The sequence below is a fragment of the Homarus americanus genome, unplaced genomic scaffold, assembly GCF_018991925.1.
Source record: "Homarus americanus isolate GMGI-L3 unplaced genomic scaffold, GMGI_Hamer_2.0 scaffold23617, whole genome shotgun sequence".
NCBI lineage: Eukaryota > Metazoa > Arthropoda > Malacostraca > Decapoda > Nephropidae > Homarus > Homarus americanus.
In genome coordinates this window covers 4977790-4998355 of record NW_024720711.1, presented here as the reverse complement: position 1 = coordinate 4998355, position 20566 = coordinate 4977790, and the positions used below count along the sequence as shown (strand labels likewise).

The following is a 20566-nucleotide window of genomic DNA, read 5'->3' as shown; positions in this document are numbered from 1 at the left end:
AAACACTTGTCATTGTTGCAAGAAAAAAGTAGCCAAACCAGATCATTTTAGACTCAACAAGGTGTGACTGATGATCCTTGTGACATCATATTTTAACTCATGTCAACTAAAGGTAAACTAAAGACTCAAAGCATATAAATACTGTATGTTAATGCTTTGTGGCAAAAATTTGTCAGCCCTTTCCTTTTTGGAGCACATTCTGATATGAAAGAGAACAATTATCTTCATTATTTTTTTTTTTTATATTGAAGATTTAATCCCCTGGACTTGCTGACTACACAAGGTTGTTTAATCTTAATGTATGGTTATAAAATCATACACAATGTAGCCTGAGGCATTGCCCAATCAGTGCAAGTGTGGTCACATGCCCACTGATACTGAAGCAAGTCCACTTGCCGACATCTTGACCAAGACTCGTTTACATCAGTAAGACGTAAGCACACCTTACAGTACAGATGATTTTATTCAGCACAGATTTAATCTCATACACAAGGGGTTCAATAACTGACAAACATATTGGAAGTAAAAAGAATATTACAAGCACAAAATAGGGAGAGAAGAGTGAAGTAACATTTATGGCAGAAATATTAATAAATGACAATATTATAGTAGAGCAGGAAGTCATATAATGCTCACCGATTGTTAGTTGGGTCTTTCATGACAACAGCATCAACCACTTCTCCCCACTGAGAGAAGTGTTCCTTTAGGCTTTCATCTGTGGTGGTGTAGTCAATGCCGCCCACAAATATCTTACGCATGTGTATTGGGGCCCACATCTTGCTGCAAGATACAAAGAGTAAATATCCTGGGTACTAGACTGTGTCAATGAGTTCTGTTACCTGGGTGGCATGATCAGTGCCGATGGGGGTGCTGAAGCCTGCACAGTTACAAGAGTCAGAAGTGACTGGAGAAGTGTAGGGAGTTGCTGCCTTTATTGATGGTAAGAGGACCTTTCTTCTGAGTGAAAGGAAGAATGTATGTGGCAGTGAAACATGAACAGTTACAGAGGATGACATAAGTAGACTAAAACAAGCTGTGAGAATGGCGAGGTGGATGTGTAATGTGAGACTGAAAAGCAGGAGGCCCTGTTCAGAGCTAAGAGGATAGCTGATTATTGAGAGTACTATTGACAAAGTTATGTGTAGAGGCAAACCGAGATGGTTTGGGCATATGGAGGGAATGGATGAAACCAATTGGTTCAAGAGGTGCTTCAGGGGAGGAGAGTCAGTGGTAGGCTAAAAATAACATGGGGGAGAGGTTGTAAAAAAATAATATTAGAGTTAAGAACCTGACACGAGAGACTGCAAGAGACCATGCAGCATGGAGAACTGCCATCAGGTAACTGAGACTAACCCATGCAAGCATAGCAAATGGCCATAAAATAATGATAAAAATGACTGTGCAGTAATCTGTCTGTTAGTCAGAATTTTTGATCCCTGAAACATTCCAATAGCCAGAATTTCCAAGGAGTGCATTATGCGCATTTACAGAAAATTCTGAGAGAATCTCTCTGTTCTGGGCATTCAAATTAATTTCCGAGAGATTGCATCATGTTTTCGACACAGGGACACGTGCTGGGCCACTAGTGTCAAGTAACTGCATGGGATGCCTATGATTGGCTGCTGTATCTCACAGCCCATATCCTCAAACTCTTGCATTGTGACACTCTTAGGTCATTGTTTGCTGGTATTGTACAAGCTTGTTCACTTGTTCACTGCTGTTTTTGCATAAGTTCTGTGTTGTGCACATTACTGTACCAGCATATAATCAGCCAAGAATGCTGTTAAAACAGTGTTAAGATGTAAAAAGTGATTACAAAATCTGCTTTGTCAACCATAAGGTTATCTGTTACTCCAACATGTAATTCTTTAACTTTATTTGTATCAAATTGTGCCCTCCTTTGAGAATCTCTTATATCATCTATTGCCATCTAAATCCTATTATGTATACAGGAGTAATACTCTATAAATTTTGCACCTTTCTCTCAAAATTCTCATTCATGTATTTGTCAACTCATATTCTACTTTCAATTCTATTTTCTCTTCCACCAAGATTCTCCTCTCCTCTGGTTCCTTCATTTTTCTTACTGTTGACATTATTATCACAGTTATTATAGAACCACCTTACCAAATCCTTTACTACTTCTATAGCCTTATATAGTATTTGTTTAAGTAGGTTCTGAAGCATCCACTTATAAGAAACTATGTCTCACATGCATCACACCATAGTGCATTATCCTTTCCAGACACTGATCTATTACATTTACAACAATTTGCCATTTTGCCTTCACTGCCTACAGTATATCAGAACTATAATAAAGATCACAGTCACCATTATCATTGTATCGTTCCCATTTTATTTTATTTACCTCCCTTCTGGGTGCAATATTTTGGTGTTTTAATCACAGTTTGGGTAAACGTTTCCTGTCATTATCAATCTTTTGGTGATAGTTCTGCACTTTTTGTAAAGTTTAGGGCTTTACAACAGAACTGATAACCGTTTTGGCAGAACATGGCATAGATATGTGATGCCAGTGGTTTAGAGTACCGTATATACAGTACAATACAGTACTTGCTACACCACAGTACAGTACAGACTGTGACTAAAAGCAAATCAGCTGCTAACCTCTAATATTTGCATAGAACTTGGCATGACTGAATGTATGGAAACTTAACAGATATTTCTTCGTTCTAATTTTTTTTGTGTGTTTAAGAACTGTTTTTCCAATAAATAATAAGAACTATAATAATATGAAGAAAATATACCAAAATTAGTAGCAATAGCTTTGTGTAGCAACTGTAGCAATATTTTACAATTCTTGTAAAGAAAACAAGCAATTTTAGAAACTTTCATATGGCAGACATTTGTTCCTTACCCTGAGCATAACCGACATCTGCCCTAGGAATCACAGTTTACATATACAGTACAGTTATTGTATTTTTTCTGTTTTGCTTTGTTTTTGAGAGAGAAATTGAACTTCAATTACTGCTCAATATTTAAGTTCAGTAAAGTTACCAACAATCATCATCTTTCTCAATACAATATCTAATATATACTGATCTATTTCAGAATACAGTTATTGTTTATTTTAATAAATACCGTACTGATTTTTTCAATAGTCCTTGACCTACAGCGGGGTTAGGGACCGACGACCAGGTCGTAAGTCGAAAATGCAAAAATAATACATAGAATATCTAAAATGGGTGTCTCTTTTTCTTCTCAGCACCACAAGAACTCTCACTTTTACGCTTGCCAGCCATTTTAAAGGGAACTGCAAACGAAAATTTTGTCAGTACACAGCGTGATCACTAAAGTCGGGACTCGAAAATACGTAATTTAAAAAATATTTTATACGACTGCGGCGGTCTTATGTCCGGGTGGTCGTAAGCCAAGGAGGTCGTACGTCAAGGAGTACCTGTATAAGGAATCCGTTACCACCAGAAAATGTTTATGATTTCCTTTGTTTTTTTACTGACTTTTCTTTTGGTGGTTGTAAGTAATCTGGAAATAGCAAAAACTTTATATTTTCACATTAAGTATTTTTGTTTCATTTTCCTATATTCTGTATATGATCATAAATCACGTGTAGTGGGAAGGGCATGAAGGATGAGGGAAATTGCGGGGAAAAACACAGTGAAAACTGATCATATAACACTAAAATAATGTCTGTACACGCTTTGGACGTGAATAAATTAAGTATTTGCTGTAAATACTCCTCCGACAAATCTGCCGTTGTCGGCACATGTTGTCGTCTGCTCTGTATGTTTACAACTGACCCGCTCGGTCCGAGCATACTCTCACATCCACAAAAAACGTAAAATTAAACCTTGACACTTTAACAAAGTTGCTTTCCTTGGTACCAGACATCCAAGTAAGTATTTTCTGTTTTCTATGATGGGGGGTCATGGGGGCTCTACCCCCTGGCCAGGAAGTTAGGTAAGGTGTAAAATTTGAACAAAATCAAACAACTCCCTCTGGTGGTTGTGGTTTCCTCAAACATTACCAGTAACTTTAAGACATTTATGTAACACTCATAGACTACAGGTACTGTACTGTAAGTCTGGCAAAATAAAATTTGGTTTGAGTGGTTCATTTTGCCAATTCTAATAGTGGACGTAGAAGTCTTCCAGCAAGTCAATCAGAAAAATAAGAAAAAGTACCATAGCTCCGTAGACATAATATTGCGGCTACCTCACCCACAGGCTGCTTGGCTGTGATATTACATTCTTACAGAGAAGAAACCATTTCATCCAGCATTTTGTAGAGCAATGTCAAGTGTTTTGCTGGTGAAACTATTTAGGATATAACCTATGCTAGTGGCTTAGTAATACAGTGCGACAGCCTTTGGGCTAGGCAGCCACAATATTATAGCCACTTCAAAATAAAAAAAATGTAAATTACAATATCCGAGGTGGATTAGTCTATTATTGGAGCAAAAACATATTCTTTATACAATGGCTCTAAAACACCTAGTTCCGGTACATAGGAATGACAAAGTACATTACTACCCTATCTTAATAAAGGTAAGTCAAGAACTGGGATTTTAGTCATAACCTGCCTTAAGGTAAAGGTCAGAGAAGAAGTATGGGAGAAAAATGAAGCTATAAACCATTAGGATGTTTTGTATGACCAACACAGACCTAGCTTATAAGAACTAACATAACGTGACCACCACAACACCTCTCGTCTCTGTACTTCATACTAGTAACACTCTTTCCCAATAACTACACAAAAATGCTTATTCTTCAAGTCACTACAATTTTAACAATATTAAAGTAACAATCACCAAGGTACCATAACAATACGATTATTCTATGAATTCCACAACACTACCGAACCTCAACCTGTGAAAACTCTTGTATTTTCACATAAAGTAAGTTTATTACCCTTATTTTAACTAGTTTGAGGAGTCATAATGGAAGTATTGATAGTTGTCTATCATACTAGTATGTGATTGAGTCAGCATGTGCAGTAAATATGAGGAAATAAGTATTAAATTACCGCGGGTGAGCGGGGCCCTGCTGTCTTGTTTGTTACCTCAGGAGTGGCGTCTGCTCCTATCGCTCTAACTCCCAGGACGACCAGCGCCAAGTGCTGACCAAACTATCACTACTGTATTACTACTGATATATCCTGCTACTTCTGTTATTACTAACTCAAAATAAAGATATTACTATTATGGGGAGGATTATTACTGCTACTGATAGTCTGAATGTTATTGCTTATTCCTAGTGCTGCTACTTCAAGTTTACTCTTACGTTCACCACCACTGTTAGAACTGTATTGTTCCTTTTGTCACCTTTGTCACTACGGTTATACTATTACTACTGCTAAATAGTGCTGTAATAGCATCGTAACTGATGATGATAATCATTCTTGGGTATGCCCAATTGGTTCAATCCAAATTTATTTTTGTTTCTCTTTTCATTGTACTAGGTAATTAAAAGGCAATATTTTTATGCAAAGTGAATCGTAGTATATCAATTATCATTATTACTTGTATGTGTTCTAGTTTTGACATCCCAAATTAGTAGCCAGATCTTACTAATTACTGGGAAAAATATTGACAGAGGAAGGGGTACGAGCCAATGAGACTTTAAAACTTTATTTTTCTTCCTCAACATGTCAAGTGAATGAGTTTAAAGAGTTTGAGTAAGAAAAAAAAATACATAATAGTTTGAATAGCATCAACTGAATATTAGTTCATTTCACCTCAAGATTAACCACGCTGATGTTACCTGCGGGTTGTCAGATCTTTTTTTATTTTTTTTAATTTATCTATTTACCATTTATCAGTTTCTAGCCTTGGGTTAAAGCCATGGATAAAGACACGTTGACTATGAGTGATCCCAGACCCACGACCCGATTCTTTTTAATTCCTGACTAAATTTCGGCCAACTGGTCAGTAATTAAACTAACCATTGGAGAAGAAAATAGGAAAACACTTCTCAACTGTCTAATAAACTGACTAGAGGCGAAGAAGATAAGAATAAGAAAGATATAAAATAAAAGGTCCAACAATGTCCAGTTGGATTCTTTTGGGTCTATTTAAGGTTATTTAGGTTACTGGGTAAATTTTGTTCCACTAGGGGTTATTTAGGTCAATCGTGCTTAATTAGATCTATCTGGATTTATTTGAGCTTATAAAAGAGGGTGTTTGATTTATGAAGAGGTGGCCGCCCACACCTCCTCTGGTCGACGGTGACGGAGAACAAGCGACCAGTCTGTAATGTAAACAAGACGATGTTGTCATGAAGGTGGTGAAGTGTTCTTTACTACATCTCTGGCTCTCCATCGCACTTTATTCGTCCCAGCTGACTGTTTAGCGAATATTAAGTGACAATTACAATTCCCGCGATACCTGGGGTGTAAATATATAGAAGGTGTGCTGATATTTGGTCTAGTTTTGGACGAGGCTGTGTCGTGCTCCGTCACCCACTTGTTATGTTGTTCACTATCTTTGTTTATGATTTGTGTATAGTATTATTTGTCTGGTGGTTGTGTATACAGTCTAGAATATTCATTTCTGATATGAGTTTTCTCTTTCTTAATTGTCTGCTGGTAATATATTTCTAATAATGCTATAAATGTATTGCACCATTCATACCCCAATTGGAAGGTCAGGTGTAATCCGCAAATGTTAATGGCAAGGGTGCCACAAAATTAAGTGTTTTGTGGACTATGTTTGTAGAAAATTATTTCTTGTAGTACATGGTATTATTGCGCTGGTCTTTCTTTTGATATTAGAAATATGTTTTTCCTATGGTATTTGATGAGTTTTGAATGAATTTGATATTCATTTCCGTTGGAAATCACTAGTTTTAAGAGCCCCCCCCCCCCCACACACCTAACAATCTTAACGGAAAAAGTTGGATTTTTTTCGAGTAAATCACCTAAATAAAATACCAACCAACCAACAAAACCTAAACTAACTAACCTAATCAGGGGGCAGAGCCCCCCTGGACCCCCTTTTGTCCATGCCCCAACATCTTACCTTAATCTGAAGAATAATCAGGTTGGACAAAGAACGTTTTGTAATATACTGTGTTGTCTAAAAAAAATGAAATTGCCTCTATTTTTCTGATGAAACTTGGCAATTTACGTAAAATTTAATCTTTATCACAATGTCGGTACAGCTCTTCCACCTGTTCAGCCATATCTGGTGCTGAAAATTCAAATGTCCGCTCCCGACGCACCCACACATTGTTCATTGGCTAAGACAAAAAACTCTTGCTCAATAATAAGTCTCCTATCGCTATAGCCAATAAGAAACATCCACATCACCCCTGCACATGTGCTGTAGACACTTAAGAAGCTAAAATGGAGGTAAGGATCACTGGCTGAGGAGGATCAGACCTCCGCTAGATGTAAACAAATCATGGTGACACTTGTGACGAAGCAAATCGAATAATATTGAAAAATTAATGTCTCAGTTATCCTTAATTTCCGGCGGAAATATCAAAGAAGAAAAATGTCTTAGAATTGTCTAAACATTCCGAAATACGTGTTAATAACAGCAAGAGAAAGACCTGTGTATGACTATAAATTCAATTTACTTAGACACAAATTAACAGAAATCATCATTGAATGGTAGCAAATGGTAAATGTGTCTTCTAGTATCCAGGCTGAATAATTGGTAATACTTAGGACATTTGCACAGGTAAACCACCTTTTTTCAATGTTTTCTATTGAATATAATTTCTTTTCTTTCCTGAAGAGAATTGTAGATAATGATAAGGAATTGCATTTTTTTCTCTCTTTCTGGAGTTCGTTATAAATATTGTACTTCCACCTACTGTACGATTGAAAAATAAATAAAAATTAAGTACAGTAATGTGTTCCCGAGACATGTTGAGAGATGTGATTACAGAGGCACTGTATCTTTTGTATACAGCTATTTAGGTTCATCCCTCTCTCTCCATTTCCATGCAATGTACATATATACTGTACTTATGTATTGACTTTTGTTTTTACAGATGATATAAGCTGAGAAGAGCAAGGGGTGGTGGGAGTTGCGGGCAAGAAGATGATGTGGTGGAGGTGTGAGTACTGAGGTAGACTGCATCCACCACCAACACTTGTGTTACTGCAGTATCCAAATAACTATTGTAATTTATACAGTATATGTAAGCTTTACTAAGACTGTCAATAAATTTACTGATTGACAGGAAAGTAAATATTCTAATATTTTTTTGAATTTTAAATAATCTTAGTCTAGTTTTATGGAAACATGATCATAAGAGGTTGGTGATTCACACTCTGTGGGCTTAGTGAAAGTTTCTGAAATACAGCAGTGCGTACTCCAAGCAGGAAGTGAAACTGACAGATGTACGTTTTTTTTGCCTCTAAACCTTAGAATAAATATTTAATATGTCAGAAGAGATGTGAAGATCATTACATAACTGCAAACATGTCTGGACGTCACCTAAGCTCAGAAGACAGGCGGGAATTGGCCCGCCTCACAAAAATTCTGACTCAGAAGATTGTGCAAGTGGTTGTTCAGAGCCGACTAGGGGAGAAAGCCTTCACCAAATCAAAAACTCCAGCACAAGGTTCAGAATGGGTAAGCAAATTTTCTTTATTACCGGAGTGATGTTGTAAACAAGGAGTCGATGGAATCACTTTAGAAGTGTGAAAAAACTTGAAAAATACTCTACAGAATAGAATGGATGTCAAGTTTATAGGTACTGTACTGTAATGCATAATAGTGATGAGTGTCAAAGGGATGCCAGAGCATGCATTGTTCTCTTTGTAAAATGAATAGTGATGAGTGAATACTGTACAAATATAATAGGGTAAAAAGTTTTTTAAGTGTACACTAACTGGAAATGTGTAAGGCGAGTCATTATGGAGAAAATAATGGCACATCAGAGTTTATTAAGACAGGAACATTGTGGGTTCAGAAGAAAACAGTGTGTGAATCTGATGTTTATGTTAAGGAGTACAGCACAGTATAGACAAAAATACTGTACAATACAGGTACTGTAGTATAGTATGTGTAGAATGAGAAGAGTTCGTTTGTAGTACAGTACTGTACAGTCTTTATGGGTTTAGAAGAAAAACTTGTGTTACAGAGTCAAGAGAAAAGTAATATGGTAAGTATTGAAAACATTTAGGATGAATGAATTTTTTTTAATTGGTATCCAAAATGTTTACAGCGAGAATGATACATGTGTTTAATGTATTGGGAAAAGGCAGACTAGTTCATGGCAAAAGTGAAATTTTGCCAAGTATGTGCAAAATTGTTATGGCCGATGGGTATTTGCCTGCATGGGGTAGTAAGAGAGGTGAAGGTAAGGGTGATGAACAGATAAAAGTTTGAATTATAGGAAGATGGGTGCTGGTGGATGGTGAGTCAACTGCAATTTTCAATTGACACTGCTCTTGTGGGTGGTTCTGATGAGAAGGTGTAAGTATTAGTGAATGAGTTTGGAAATGTACCAGTGTAGTAAGAGGTGATAATGAAAGTTAACATATGATAAGTGAAGAAAATAAATATTAATATGATAAAAGCAAATGAATACAAGTGCAACAATTTGAATGGAGGAGGTAAGCTGTTTTCGGTACAGGTATCCCACATTTAGCATTAATTTACTTAATTCAGTTAATCAAAAAAAAAAGACCATTTCTCACTTAATGTTAGGTTAAAATTTGGTTTAGTAATAGCTTGACTCACTGGAAAGGGGGAAAACTGGGGATGATGCAACCTGTGAGATGGCATGTGGCCTTGTTACAAGTAATGAAACTAAAAGTTGTGGAAAAATCATGACAGTACAGTAGGTAGCTACCAAACAGGAAGGTACTACCGCCTGGGAAGGTATTGGAAGCATAATATGTTGTCTAATGGTAGACCCTGCTGCCATATGGCATCACAAAAATTTTGACCAAGTCCCAGGTTGCTGCTCTTACTTTCTGCCTCATTTACACACAATTGCAGGGTCTCAATTTTTTTCTTGTACAGTACTATTGACAACATAACATACATATATTGTTTCTCACTTTTGATATTTTTAATTTTTGTATTTCATTATTATTATTATTAGTGTTGTTATTATCATTAATTTATTATTTTATTTTTAATTTTGTATTTTTATTATAAATTTTATTTACTATGAATTATTATTATTATTATTATTATTATTATTATTATTATTATTATTATTATTATTATTATTACATTTTCGCCACCCAGGCCCCGATGTGGGTCAGACCTATGCCCGGGTGGGCTAATCCCTGTAAAAAAAATAAAAAAAAATAAATAAAAAAAATGCGTGACATAAGATACAGTATGTGAAGAGTCTTGTGTTTGCTCTTTATCCTGGTCATTCACAAGAAAAGAGGACTGTAAGAATAAAATAATCTGAATCTTACATCAGTTGAATGGTCAGTTGTGCCCTCATCACTTAAGAATGTGTCATTTCCTTTGGCAGTTCAACTTAGGAATTGAAGACATCCATGAGATACAACAGGAGACCAAGAGAGGCCTGGGGGGTCACATGCCAGATGTAGGGAAACCTCTCGTTGTGGAAATTCTCCTTCGGACTCCAGAATCAGACAGCCTTGTCCTAGAACTCTGGACACTCACAATCTTGGACGCATACGATACATCACCCGCCAGGATAAACCCAACCATCTATAACAGAATGACGGTAGGAGTTCCAGTTTACTGCATAGGGGTTTCTAATTTTGCAAGATGAACTTCATTTATATTATAATTACTTGACATTGTATAATTTATGGTTCTGTGAGAGATCCAGCCCTGCATATTTACATAGTGCAGTACTGTACAGTATTTAGTTTTAGAATGTAGAAGAGTTCTTGAGTAGTTCCAATTTGAGTGTCTACTTTTATGTGGGATCTTTTTATTTTGCTTCAAGTATATTTGTGAACTTTGCTGTTATGATTTTATTCCACAAATAATACCAGTGAAAAATATAGGTATTCCCAGGTTACAGAATATTAAACATGGATTTGTATTGTTGAAGTTGCTGCAAAAATTTGTGGTTCTTATCAAATATGAGTTTATGATGATCAAATATGAGTTTATCATAGATAAGGAGGATACATTCATAATATGTTGACTTTGTTGGTGGATAATGAGGGTTTGTTTGTACCCCTGGACAGGTGCTACTCAAGTCCCTTTTGGCAGTCACCCGCATCACTCCTGCTTACAAACTGGCTTTCAGACAGGGACCAGACTCCTTCATCATATGTTACCGCGTCTACCTCGGTGACCCCAACTATGACTGCCTAGGTAAGTGTCCACACTTGTGTGTCCTTGCAAAAGTTTTTTGTTTATCTCAAACATGTCAACAGTTTGTGTTCATATAGAAAAATATAAATGAGGATACTGTATGTTTAATGAGAACAAGTAATTACTGTACAGTACATGTCGACACAAGGAGACTGTGGCTGTAGTGGCCATAATGCCTCCTTGTCCACTTGCCTGCCTTCACTTTCCCAAAAGTAAAGTCGGGTACTCGTGAATAGTTTGGTGGACTAAGGTTGCCCTGGGATCAAACCTAGGATGGGGGGGGCAAGTGCTGAACCTATAATCTTTTTACAGCAAACTCTTCCATATCTGGCACCTATAGGACCAGGATGGTGCTACTAAATAAAAAATTCAGCTAAGAGAGAGGTATATTTCCCCAGGCAGTTTATGATAATGAATAATATCACGACTGAAATGTTTCATGATGACTTAAACAACAGAGTTGAGCATCTTATCATTCCTCCCTAACTGGGGATTATATAACCTCACTCCCACCTGACTTAAATAACCTGAACTCCCTCCTCTTGCCTGTTTTTGTACAGACACCAATCCCTGAATATTTGTGGGGATACATTCTAGAAATGGCCACGAATCTAAAAATCCACAAATACTATTATACTATTATCTCAAAGTAATTAACCGTTGTTTATACTATAAACCTACTTGCACCGTACTTTTACACATTAAATAAAAAGCAAATTAAATATTGTGTTCCTTTTTACTTTTATCCCTTTAAATATCAGATATCTGTATATTAATGTACAGGTAGTTAATGAATAGTGAAAAGTATACCATAAATGTAGAATTACAGTATGAAGAAGAAAACACAGCCTAACCTAAAATATTTCATTTTTTGTCACCACATGAAATAAAATGCATTATATTGTAAAAAATATACACAATTAATGTACTGTACAAAAGTGTAAGCATTATTGAATGAAATACAGTAGTTAAAAATAGAACAATTGAATATTTGTGAAGAAAACATGAGCTAATTGAAATGCAGTTCAATGAACTACATTTACTGTAAGTGGCTGAACATTCACGCACCAAGAATTGGAGGGAAATTGTTTCACAAAAGTAGGAGACCTGTGGGTGGCTGACTGTATGTTTGATCTAATTTTATTTCACTGGTATTTATTTTAGAAATGGAAGCAGAAAAAAATACAAAAAACCTTAATGTATCAGCATTTTATCCCATAATAGTCATAAGTATTGTAAATAATGTATATATGTACAGTAATGTAAATGTTCACAAAGAAATAAGAAAATAAAGCCGAGACAATAGGGTAATATAACATGGAAATTAAACATAGTAAGTACAGTACAGTACAGGTAAAAATGGATCATGCATGGTACAGTCCTTCAGATAGAGAGTTTAAGGCCATATATATATACCCCTTGGATTGAAGGGCTTAACTCCTCTATAGGGAAGCTTCTTTTAATATTTTATTTGGCTAGTGCCAAACAATTTCATTCAGCTCCAAGGAAACCCTGTTCACAAGGATAAACCAGTGTTTATTGTATATAAGGTTTAGTAAACATTTTGCACAAAATTTAATGGTCAAAAGAAAAGATCTGATCTCAGGATGATATGTAAGAGAGAGAGAGAGTACTTTAGCTACTCATACCTTGATATGTAAAATCTTTTTCTATGTCCAAAATTAACCACCAAAATGTTCAGGGCCGTGACAAGTGATATATTTTTTAACATATTCCTTTGTATCAAATTTGTGTCAAAAAGAGATTAAAGGTTAATAGAGATATGCTATAATGAAATTGTTTACACACTTATCATTGCAGGGGAGAATCACATCCAAGCACGACTAGGTCAGGTTATTACTCCAGAGTCAACTCTACTCTTGTGTGTGAGTTATCGCACTCAGATTACTCTCGCTCCACCCAGCCGCAGTCCACCACATGATACCATTATGCTCAAGAGTGATCACTTCAAGCCAGAAGTTTCTCCACGGCATTGTCGTCGGGGTGCCGACAGGTTGGTAATAATAGAAATACTACAAATAGGCTAAAGTCGCCCCTTATACACTTTTCCCAAGATCAATCCCTCACCTCTTTTAGTCAATCCTTCAGGCCCTTTCACAATTTAGTATCTTGCTGAGTGTCTGTAATGAAGACCAGAGACTGACTCTATTTGCTGTCATCCATTCAGTCTACTACTGCTGTAATATAAAAAATAATCGATACCATTCTCTGTCATGTTACACTTCACTGCATATCCATCCCCTTACTTAGTAATTTGTTCTGACATGAACAAATTACAAAGTAAATTTTTTGTGGGGATTGCTTACTAAAGTTGGGCTGTTTGGCCCATTTTGTTGATAAGAGAGTATGTCCATTGACACTGCACATTGACAATAAATAAATTTGTCTGTTGCAGAGGGAATGACAGTAGTGAAGCAACCCAGGCATCAGATGACAGCCAGGATGCTGCCCGTCTGTTTACTGCCTCTCCTCTTGACCAACCGTCCACACCTCGCTCCAGAACTAGCAGGTACTTTTTCTTAGCTGCCAAACCAGCCATCCACTGTCCTTTAGTGCTGTTGAAATGTCATAATGTTCTAAAATAATAATTTACCACTGTAGAACTATCATCCCCTGCTTCTGTAGAACTCCAACATGTAATGTTGTAATCATCTTATACTGTAGTGTTACACAATTTGCCTTTTGTGTTACTACACAGTTATCATTAATTTTATAACTTAAGCATTTCACAACTATAATTTTTCTATAAACTAAGTGTTACATAATTATAACTTAATTGTTACACAACCATCATTATCTATATCCTAGGTGTTACAACTACAGTATCATTATCTGTAACTTAAGTGTTACAACTATTATTATCTTTAGCTAAAGTATTACATAACTCTTATTATTTATAGCTTAAATGTTTCACAAATTTTATCATTCTCGATCCAGGTGACAAAGCACTAGGATTGTTCTGAGTGTTACACATTTGTGAAATAATCATTCATATTACAGTGTACTATATATGGCATGTTGTCCCTTTAGCACATTAATCAGTGCTTCCCAATTTTAAGCATAACAGAATATTTCCCTTTATACCTGTACTGCATTATGAAAAGTCAAAACACTTTTATAAAAGATGATTCACTTAGTTGTTTCTCTGTAGCCTTTGGAGATATTAGTACCAATTAGATCTTTCACATTTTCTGACCTGTACAGAAGTCTAGAATGAGGTTAAACTGAGTGATGGATCTATTGTTAACATGGAAGTAAATTTAAACCAGAAACTATAAATTGACTATCATTGCTCTGGCTCAACAGTATTCAGTCCAGCTGGAAATTTTCAAGGCTGCTGCCTTTATCAGTTTTCACTGTTGATGAAGTCATGAATGTCGATGGATTTTTGTCTGTTGCCACTATTAACTGATAATGATGTTGGTTAATATGGGTCAAATATGAAATACTCTACAAAATCCTTATCAAAACCTTTAAAGGTTATTGTTGTATTTTTGGGGGTACAGTATTTCCTAATTGTCCCATGTTAGCCTGCATTATTGTTATTTAGTTGCAGTTCAAAGTTCAACAATCCATCCGACACCTTTCAGTTCATGATCAACAACAAACACTGATATACAGTACGGTACTGAAGAAATCTCCAGTTTGAATGTTGGTCTCCACTGAGCCCACTAAAATGTGGCATCTCCTTCATTACTTCAGGTTTGAATAAGTTGGTACAGTATTTTAACAAAAGATCATGAGGTAAAAAGAGGTAAGCATCACATTATTATTTACATAGACTTGAATTGGTACTATTTTACAGTGATAGCAGCTGTCGTGGCTTTGTCCAGCAGCAGCAGCAGCAGCCAGAACGGAAAGTGTCGGTGGCCTTTGTGGATGCTAAGCCACCAAAGCCAGATGACTTTTTCATGCCAGACATACCATTTTCTAATCTTCTTACCTCCACCATTGAGGTACAGCAAGACAAGAAAACTACAGATAAGTGTGAAGGTGCAGCTAACCAACAGTCAAATACAACTCAGGAAAGGACTGCTCAGGTAAAAATTAATTCATTCACTTATAGTCATAGATGTTGACAATATTAACATCAATTATATGGAAGGGGTGAGAAATAATGAGAGGGTAGAAGGTGTGAAATGTGGAGATTATAAGGTATGCAGAAGGATGCCAGAGAGTAGGTTAGTAAAGAGGGTGCACAGAGACAGTGTAGTAGGTGTGCTAGGTACTAGGTAGAGGAGACATTTATTGTGGGAGGGAAAGGTGAATCACCATATCAAGAAGAGAACAACAAAGAAGATAAAGTATGGGTCACAGAGAGGGTAAAGGAGATATTTAGTGACTGGGTAGCCTGGAGGCTCTTGTGTCATGGCCAACCCCTCAGAGGGGAGGTTCCAAGGGGAGTTAATTAATGTTAACACGGGTAAAAATTGAGGGCTTTCAAACCAGCAGTGCACACTGCTCTAGAAAGTGATAATAGATGTGTCTCTCAGGTAAGTTTTGTGGTGGTAAATAAAGAGGTTACCATCATAACAAACCAGGTATATCAAATTAATTTGTTCCTCTTCCTCTGTTTTATTCTGCATTTGATTCTTCTTCCCTTTGGGTGAACAGAAAATTGGATAAAGGCACCATAAGCCATTGAAAACAAAGTGATATTTTTAGTCAAGACTTTAAAAGTGAGCAATACGAGGTAAACCATATTGTTTATCCACATCCTTTAATATTTAAAGGTAGGAGTTTAATCCCAAGCCTTTGCCATAAAATTAGTAAAATGTACACATTCACATGGTAGTCTCATTTAGCAGACCCAGCTGTCATAAAGAAATAAAAGGTTGGGGGCAAATAAAGATGAATAATAATGAACTAAATAGTGTAGTATCCTGAGGAGATAAAAGTCAACTAGTGGTAACAGTTGTATGATTAAAACTGTGTGTGCATAAGAGTTAAAAATGGATGGATGTAAGCCATCTTTTGCAGACAAAATACAGTATTTGACAAAAAGCCTTCATCTGCCCAACGTTCTATACAGATGAAATACATTGTTGAGTATACATGTACAGTATCTAGAATTTTGAATCAATACCCAAGTAAAAAAAATTGCCATACTTAATGTTGAAGTTATGCTGATAAAATTGCAGGAGAGAGCTGGACTAGGTGGGGGAGCTGTGGGTGTAGTGCAGCCAGATGCTAGGGATAAAGGACTTATGACTGCCTCAGATGGCTCCCACAAGTCCACTACATCTGCACACATCAAAGATGAGGCTGACTTTGTTATGGTAGAGTTGGTATGTTGTTCCTCACTGCATGTCATTTTCTAATCATTTGATTCAATTTACATGTTTAGTAAAATGGATAATACTAATATACAGGCAGTCCCCGAGTTAAGAACGGGTTATGTTCCTAAACCCTGTTCTTAAGTCGATCTGTTCATAAGTCAGAACAGTGTTAATAATTCTATATGTTTGGTTAAAACAACTCTGCCCATACAAAACAATGTAAAGACAGTATACAGTATTTAAATACTGTAAATAAAGTGTTAAGCAATATAAAGTAATGTAAAAAAAATTATTTTTGTGATGAATATATTGGGATCCCTTTGTAAGTACAGTACGGGTGTTCGTAGCTCAGGGACTGCAAGTATATTAGACTAAATCAGACTACAAGTTTGCATTTTTCTACATGTTAGTTTATGTACAGTATCATTCTATATAACAATAAAGTGTTCAGGCCAATTCATCAAAAGGGAGGATTTTACTAAATCTAATGCAGTTATACCTCTGGTAATGAAGTGGTTATGTGAATGAAATCAACTTAATTCTTAAAAACTTTGTTGTCAGTGAGATTTAAATGGGAATAGGTTTCAGTCCTTTGTTATTCAGTATTTTGCTACACCAAAATTGAACAAAACTGCGATAATAAACAATAAAAATTATACATAGCAAATCATAAAATGAAGTAGCACATACTGTATTTTATATACAGTTTATAGCTCTTTCCACCCCAAACCATTTTCCGGGTGATGCCGAGAATGAAACGCATAGTTCTGCCTGGCTGCCAGCCACTCAGCTGACTCAGAGATATGTGTGTTTGCTGCTGCTCTGTGTGTATACCTTGATGTCACACCGGAGGACAGAGTGGTGGAGCACGGCCACAGCTGGGCTGGCAATGCAGTTACTGCCCACTGCCTCCACACATACATTTACTTCCCACACATACACGCCCATGCTCTCCATTTTTCATCATTTTTTACAGTTTTATATTATATTTTCTTTATTTCTAAGTCACATTAGAGTACTATTGAAATGATTTTTCAACAGCTTTTTTAGTTTCATTACATGTAATCAATGGCAACGTGCATAGCCATCTCACAGCTGACTGGCAACATGTGTTATGGGGATTTCTATTACTGAGTATTCTATATTGAGTATTTTACATGATATTAGGTGATCTTCATTCTCGGGTACTAAGTGGTTTGGCAGTATGTAGACTGTCAGAAACCACTCATAAAAATAACAAGAGCGGGTTGTCAGCCACCTGACAACTGTTGTAACTGGCAGAAATGCCCAACGAGGCCACAAGCCCAACATAAACATTCCCAACCAACCAAATGTACACAACTTATTATTTTGCACATACTTATACTGTACAGTTGTACCCCGCTTTACGCGGTTTCACTTAACGCGATTTCTCATATACGCGGTGCCTCGCCAGAACCGAACTTTCACTTAACGCGGTTCATCTACCCATATACGCGCAGAGTGTCCGGCTCGAGACGCTATTTTTAGATTCGCCCCACCCGCCACCACCTGCCTCGCCTCTCCCTCCTCCCTCCCTCCGCCTCCATCCCCGACCCATCTCTTCTACTAACGTAAGTGTTACACCTAACTTTTAGTTTTCCTAACCTAACCTTTATTTTTCTAACTTAACCTTTATTTTTCCTAACCTAACCTCTTCTATATTACTTGTTTGTTCATACCATCATAAAGTTAAGATAAAATTTTTACTACAACACAGTTGTGTGTCGTCAAAAAGTGGAGTTTGGGGGTCGGGCCAGTCTCTATTGGAATTAATCCCATATGTTCTGTTGTTCACTTAACGCGGTTTTCACTTAACGCGGTACCCTGTGGGTTCAATTGACCGCGTAAAGCGGGGTACAACTGTACTTGATATTAGCATAATAACTAATAAAAATTTCTAGTTTATAAATTTGATGTATGCACTCTCTTACCCTTCTCGTCACTTAATTTAATTTAATACCCACTTCATTTAATACTCACTTTAAGCATGGTGACAATGATATACATACACATGCTGGGAGAATACAAAAAACTTGGAGACGACAACAATCTGTGGTGAGGTGCAGCAGGGAACTGACCGATTGCAAATACTGGCACAAATTAGTTCCGCAAAATCAAACTTCTGCTAAAAGGAATTCCGTTATAAGGAATGATGACTGTAATTATAAAAAGAGAACTAATGCTGTTTAGTAAAGAGTGATTTGTTGTACGTCCACCATTAATCTTTCAGTCATTTTTGGCTGTAGGATAAAACTCTTTGTCAAGGGTCAACATCCCAGAGTACTGCATTAGTTATTCTTTTCCTCAGTAACTTTTCTTTGTTTCAGTTTTACATATTCCTTTCTTAATTTTGAAACTACTGTATTTTATGGCATATAAGGGGACCCTCATATTTCAGCAGGGAATACCTATGAAAAAAAACATCTTAAGTGTATTTTTCGACTGTAGCTATATTTTCTCTTAAAATGGGGGTAAAATCAAATTCAAAGTATTAGTACTATACTGACTGAGCTGTTATTGTTATGATTGTTACTTGTTGTACTAAGATGTCCATACTAAGCACTCCAAAAACATGAAATGGGAATTGAATGTCTTTGCTGCTCACCAATAGCTGACGTTACACTTGAGACACTACGAATGCACATGATGGCTGTTGGCATTGTTCACTGTTATCAACTTTTCTATATATGGTTGAGATTTTCAATATGATGTTAAAATTTTGCTTGTAAGTTCACAATGCTTCTCTCCTGTACCTGGTAAAGGTAAAAAAAATTTTTTTTTCAGAAACCTCCATTTGCTGGGATATGTGACACGGGTAATGACTTAGGAGCATTCTACCAGGAGTGCAAGAGTGCCCCACCTCTCCGCATGTTTGCTGACACACCGGAGGATGAGATCAGTGACCTCACACAGCAGCTTTTGACTTTTGAAGCCAACATGGATGAATACAATGAACTGGTCAAATCACTACACTCAGAAAATAGTCCAAATAGTCCAGACTAAAGTAAACACATTTATTCTATCTTCCATGCAATTTGACTGTAAATACAGTAGTCTTAACTGTTTTTTTATGTGTTAAATGATTTATTGTATTGATTAAGTAGATTTTTTTTAAGGGGGCTTCTCTGTTGTGTGTGGCTTGTAATGTGTCTTTATCAACATGAAATTTGATGCTTTTTTTTTAAGTAAAAATCAAGTGCAATATCTCTATCAAGCTTATTGTGTGAGTCTCAAGAGACTAAGTGTTGCAGTGTAAGGTATAAATATTTCACAGTTTACTTACTGGTACCTCAGTTCGTCCCAAAGTAACACCATCAAATCCACCCTAGTGAGGTCCACCTACAGGCACAAAAAGTTTTGCACTGTAGACTATTATAGCAAGATAATATTTGTTAGATATGGGTGGAGAACAGTGCTGGTTTTGAAAATGCCAGGATCTGGTGTTAACTGTTATATGCCCCCCTCTTGACTTGTTCATGTAACATACACATTGGCCAGTCTCTCCATCTGTATGCTAAAATGTTTGCACATTTTATGCACATGCCTTAATTAAATTTTTTTATTTCTATGTACTGTTCACACATTTTATGTGCAGTACTATATATATATATATATATATATATATATATATATATATATATATATATATATATATATATATATATATATATATATATATATATATATATATATATATATATATATATATATATATATATATATATATATATATATATACTGTACAGTATAATGAAAACTTAGATTCACTTGCTCACTAATAATTGTATGGAAAAATCAATTTGAACAGGTAAGAATTCTCAACTTTGCTGCCGGCCAAGTGAGTAAAAAGTCGACTTAAACAATTAAAAAACTCGCTTTTATTTGTTTTTGTCCTCTTTATGAATATGTAAAATAAAGTAATTGCCTGATTGAAAGTAATAATTTAGATTCATTAGCCTCTTGAAATAAGAAACTTAAACTACTGAACACC

At 36.1% G+C, this 20566-nt stretch overlaps 2 protein-coding genes across 5 annotated transcripts in view; one reads left to right on the top strand and one right to left on the bottom strand.

The window, feature by feature from the left end:
- Positions 1–5099, bottom strand: part of LOC121860767 — a 40240-nt gene extending 35141 nt beyond the window's left edge. For both annotated transcript variants that reach the window (XM_042358128.1, XM_042358129.1), the window contains exons 1-2: positions 5002–5099; positions 637–780 (exon numbers count right to left, since the gene is read on the bottom strand). In XM_042358128.1, coding sequence (XP_042214062.1) covers positions 637–776 — 140 coding nt within the window. In that variant the 5' untranslated portion in view covers positions 777–780; positions 5002–5099. The remainder of the gene's footprint in view (positions 1–636; positions 781–5001) is intronic.
- A 3240-nt stretch (positions 5100–8339) lies between these two features.
- On the top strand, positions 8340–20177 carry LOC121860766 (autophagy-related protein 13-like). Of its 3 annotated transcripts, none has more exons than XM_042358126.1 (8): positions 8340–8563; positions 10431–10649; positions 11125–11254; positions 13076–13268; positions 13671–13784; positions 15081–15315; positions 16417–16554; positions 19360–20177. In XM_042358126.1, exons 1-8 carry the CDS (start codon positions 8411–8413, stop codon positions 19576–19578), a joined length of 1401 nt encoding a protein of 466 aa, XP_042214060.1. In that variant the 5' UTR covers positions 8340–8410; the 3' UTR covers positions 19579–20177. The 3 variants fall into 3 exon arrangements, with proteins under 3 accessions (XP_042214060.1, XP_042214059.1, XP_042214061.1); XM_042358125.1 differs by having other exon boundaries at positions 16417–16563; positions 19360–20176; XM_042358127.1 differs by lacking the exon at positions 16417–16554.
- The last annotated feature ends 389 nt before the right edge of the window (positions 20178–20566 follow it).